This window comes from Colletotrichum abscissum (assembly GCF_030869225.1).
Source record: "Colletotrichum abscissum strain IMI 504890 chromosome Unknown Scaffold_55.1, whole genome shotgun sequence".
Classification (NCBI taxonomy): domain Eukaryota; kingdom Fungi; phylum Ascomycota; class Sordariomycetes; order Glomerellales; family Glomerellaceae; genus Colletotrichum; species Colletotrichum abscissum.
In genome coordinates, this window is record NW_026850487.1 from 229,995 (window position 1) to 233,707 (window position 3,713).

General features: G+C 54.6%; 1 protein-coding gene across 1 annotated transcript; it reads right to left on the reverse strand.

Moving 5' to 3' along the window:
* On the reverse strand, window positions 1–2,577 carry CABS01_14574 (class VII chitin synthase; the record flags this gene model as incomplete). Its single annotated transcript, XM_060547913.1, has 3 exons — window positions 1–2,227; window positions 2,291–2,457; window positions 2,509–2,577. 3 exons carry the CDS (start codon window positions 2,575–2,577, stop codon window positions 1–3), a joined length of 2,463 nt encoding a protein of 820 aa, XP_060393224.1.
* Window positions 2,578–3,713: the final 1,136 nt, after the last annotated feature.

Consider the following 3,713-nt stretch of genomic DNA (forward strand, 5'->3'; position numbering starts at 1 on the left):
CTACTGTCTTCTCTTGGGCGAGTGATCGCGGCTGTCATGGCCTCCGCTTGAGCTTTCACCCTCAGACTGGACATCTTCCAGAGGGATCGTGCGGACCAAGCTAGCTCTCGCAAGAGGGCTACGGCCGCCTCTGGCCGAATGTGTTGCGTTCATCCCTTGTCGTGGCAGGCCTTCTCCAGACTGTGGCCGTCCAGAAAAGTTGTTGTCAACAGAACCCATCCGGACATTGTCGGTGTACTCCTGGCCTTTATCCATCGGAATCGGAACGTCTTGGAATCCTCCTCTCTTCATCTCAGCATCGGAATATTCGTAAACCTGGCCAGTGGTTGTGGTCTGAGCTCCAAATCGCTTAGAGTTGGACAAAAACTGGTTGAACTGGCTCTGCTGTGCAAGCTCGTACTTCTTGCGATCCTCCTCACCCATGATACTCTCCACACGACGGGGCATGTAGACCGAGTTGCCAGCGGTCTGCGACGACACCATACTATCAAACGAGTCGCGTGACTGCAAAGCCCATGCCGGACCGAAACCACTAGGACCGGATCGGTTAACAGTGACTTGGGAGTCGTCAGCGTTGACATAGAATCCAGCTGCAGACTTCTTTCTGGCAGCGAAGCGTCCCTCGATTTGCGATGGCGGCTGGACGACGCTGTGCTTGCGGCCCATGGGGCCCATGTTGCCCTTGCCGCCAGCGATGCTTTCCTTTCGGGCCTCAGCGGCAGGAATAAACGTTTCGGGCACGATGTTGAGCTCGTCTCCACCTTCCTTGGCTTGTTCAATGGCCTCTTGAGCAGTAGTCCCAGTATCGGCAGTGGCGGCATCAGCTCTCGGGCCTCCCCATGTTCTCTGACCAGCCGTGAAGATACCGTAAACCATGTAAAACCAGTTGAAGAAGGGGTTCAAGATGAACATGATCGGGTACAGCCAGATCTTGTATCGACGGAGCTTGGCACCAAAGTACAACATCATGAGCCAATTGAGTCCGAGAGAAATTGCAATGAAACCGACCGGCAAGTTGTCAACCTTCTTGGAGGTGGTGATGATAGCGAGAACCATGATGAAGAACAAAAGAGCCGTGGTTCGAATGGTGTTTTGCATGAATCGAACCAGAACCAGGATAGGGTAGCGTTTCCAGAGACGCCAATCAGTAAGCATGCAGACTTCGTTGGACAGGAAACCCAGGAACCAACGTCTACGCTGCTTGATAAGGGATCTGTAGGTCTGGACAGCCTCGGTCTTGCAGAAGGCGGAGGTACACATCTGAATCTGATATCGCTTCTTGGCTCCGATCATGAACAAATGCGTCAGCCAGCGGTCCTCGCCTAGATGGCACTTGGCGAAGTCGAAAAGATCCTCGCACTGCTCAGCTTTATCGGCAAAGTAGTACTTGGCCATGCGGCGGAAAGCAGAGAATCGAAGCATCGTCAAAGCACCGGGAAGGCAGGTGACAGCGCCACATCCGGACTCGACAGTTCGCTCGAAAAGTTGGCCATGGATATACTCCATGTCTTGGAGCAGTGTAATCAAGCTATGCTTCTTAGTCGTAGACGTGATAACACCGGTCATGGCCAACATGTCTCTGGGGTTACCAGGGCTCATTTCCATATCGAAGACGAAGTTCTGCAGGCAAGTAGGGTCCAGAATACAATCGGAATCGATGAAAAGGATGAATAGGTTGTCGTTTCTCTTGAGGTAATGCTCGTAAACCTTGTCGATAAGCTTGAAGGTAGCCTTCTGACAATGACGCTTGCCGCCATGGGGGAATCGGGAGACGGTGATACGGGCGGATTTGTATGAGACGTCGATGCTCTTGGGGTATGTCTCCAACGTCAGCGGGACACCCAGCTTCTCGAGAGTGTTCAGGTAGAGTTCGTCTTCCTGGTCACCGTCGAACGAGAGAAAGACGTGAATGCATGAGGGCGGGTAGTCGCAGTCGACGACGGAGTTGATGGCAACAACGAGAACATCAGGGTCCTCCTTATAAACGGGCATAACAATAACGACCTTTGGTGCCGAGACTTCGTCCAGAACCTGCTTGATTCTCTTCGTTCGTCCGAGCTGGTTGGTAACAAGCTGATAGACGCAGAATAGCCATGGGATGGTCAGAAGACCAGCAAAACTCCAGAAAGCGAACCACTGAAGGACATCGACCATGTTCGTCGGCCAGTACTTTACGACAGCACTGGGCAGAGGCAGAGTGACGATCATGATCGGGAGGAAAATTGCTCTAGTGAGAATCGTAAGCTCAACCATCTTTCGTGTGAGAGGATTGCGTGACGCTTCCACTTACCTGAAACAAGTGAACAAGATGCCAACAATGACTGCCAATACTCGAATGGACCAGTGCTCGGCCTTGACGAAGACCTTCCATAGGCAGTACAGAAATGCAGCAATCCATAGGAACCATTCGAGGATGGCTGCCAACATCACCAATCCGACAATGGAAGTGTAAACAATCTGGGCATGTCAGCAAGTGAGGATGTATATACAAGTTCCAGAGGGGCTTACATCCTTGGGGGCCCAGTAATTCTCATCACCAGGCTCCGCCATCTTGACAAGATAACTGTAGTCTTCCATCGTGTCTAAGAAAAAAAAAGTGCGCTGAATCGATGGTACACGAGCGGTGGAAGCAAACGCAGCCGGGCAATGAGCCGACCGAAAACCGCAACTTCAGCTGGATAGAAAAGGTCCACGTCACGGTGAGGGAGGCGGGATCGTGCAGATAAAGCGTGTTGTCGTCGGGTAGTTGCAGCTCGCTTGTACGGCGCGTACTATGTTTAACACTCGTTTTCTTGAATCCAGTCGGACGGGTGTGTTGGGCTGGAGTCGAGACTCTCAAGTTGTGCCGCACCAACGGAAGCAAGGTATCCGAACAAAGTAGTCGGTAACCGCGAAAAGGCGAGCTCTGATGGTTCGGCCGTGAACATGGGCAAAGCCACCTTTTTCTTCGAGTGAGGTGAGCTTGGGGTGACTTGCGATGGGCCGGATGAGGAAACGACTCACCTCCCAGTAGTGACCGGCCTGTTCAGATTGGCCAAGAAAATGACGGTCGCGACACTCAAGCTCAGATGGGCTCTTATGAGGTCAACGAGTACATCATGAGCGGGGATCAGCCAGAGAGGACAAAGGAAGATCGCGGAGCGACGGAGACTAAGAGAGACGCTGAGTAGAAAATCAGATGACGGGAGATGTTGGCTGGCTCCTACTCGTCTTAAGAAGCCTGGGGCGCAACATGGAGCAAGACGGAAAAGGAAAGGGCACCAAAGACGGGGGAGGCGCGAACAGGGTTCGAGGCTCAATAGAGCCGCGCCCGTCTAGGATCGATCCGGTACCTCACAGACCGATGAGGGGGGGGGGGGGGGGGGGGAGGGGGCGAGAGAGGAGGGGGGGGGGGGGGGGGGGGGGGGGGGAGGGGGGGGGGGGGGGGGGGGGACGGCGGCGCGCGCGGGGGGGGCGGGGGGGGGGGGGCGGGGGGGGGGGGGGGGGGGGGGGGGGGGGGGGGGGGGGGGGTTCTGGATGGTCCAAGTTGAATAGGTGGGTAAGGAGGATGATTAGGTATTCAGCCCAAGGGGATCAAGCAAACAAGCAGGCAAGCAAGCAAAGAGCAGCTCTCAGGGATCACCGACCTGCACGGATCACATTAGCCAGTTGATGGATGGGCGCCAATGTCAAGCCAGGCGAGGCATCATTTTGGCGCGGATAGCCACCCGATT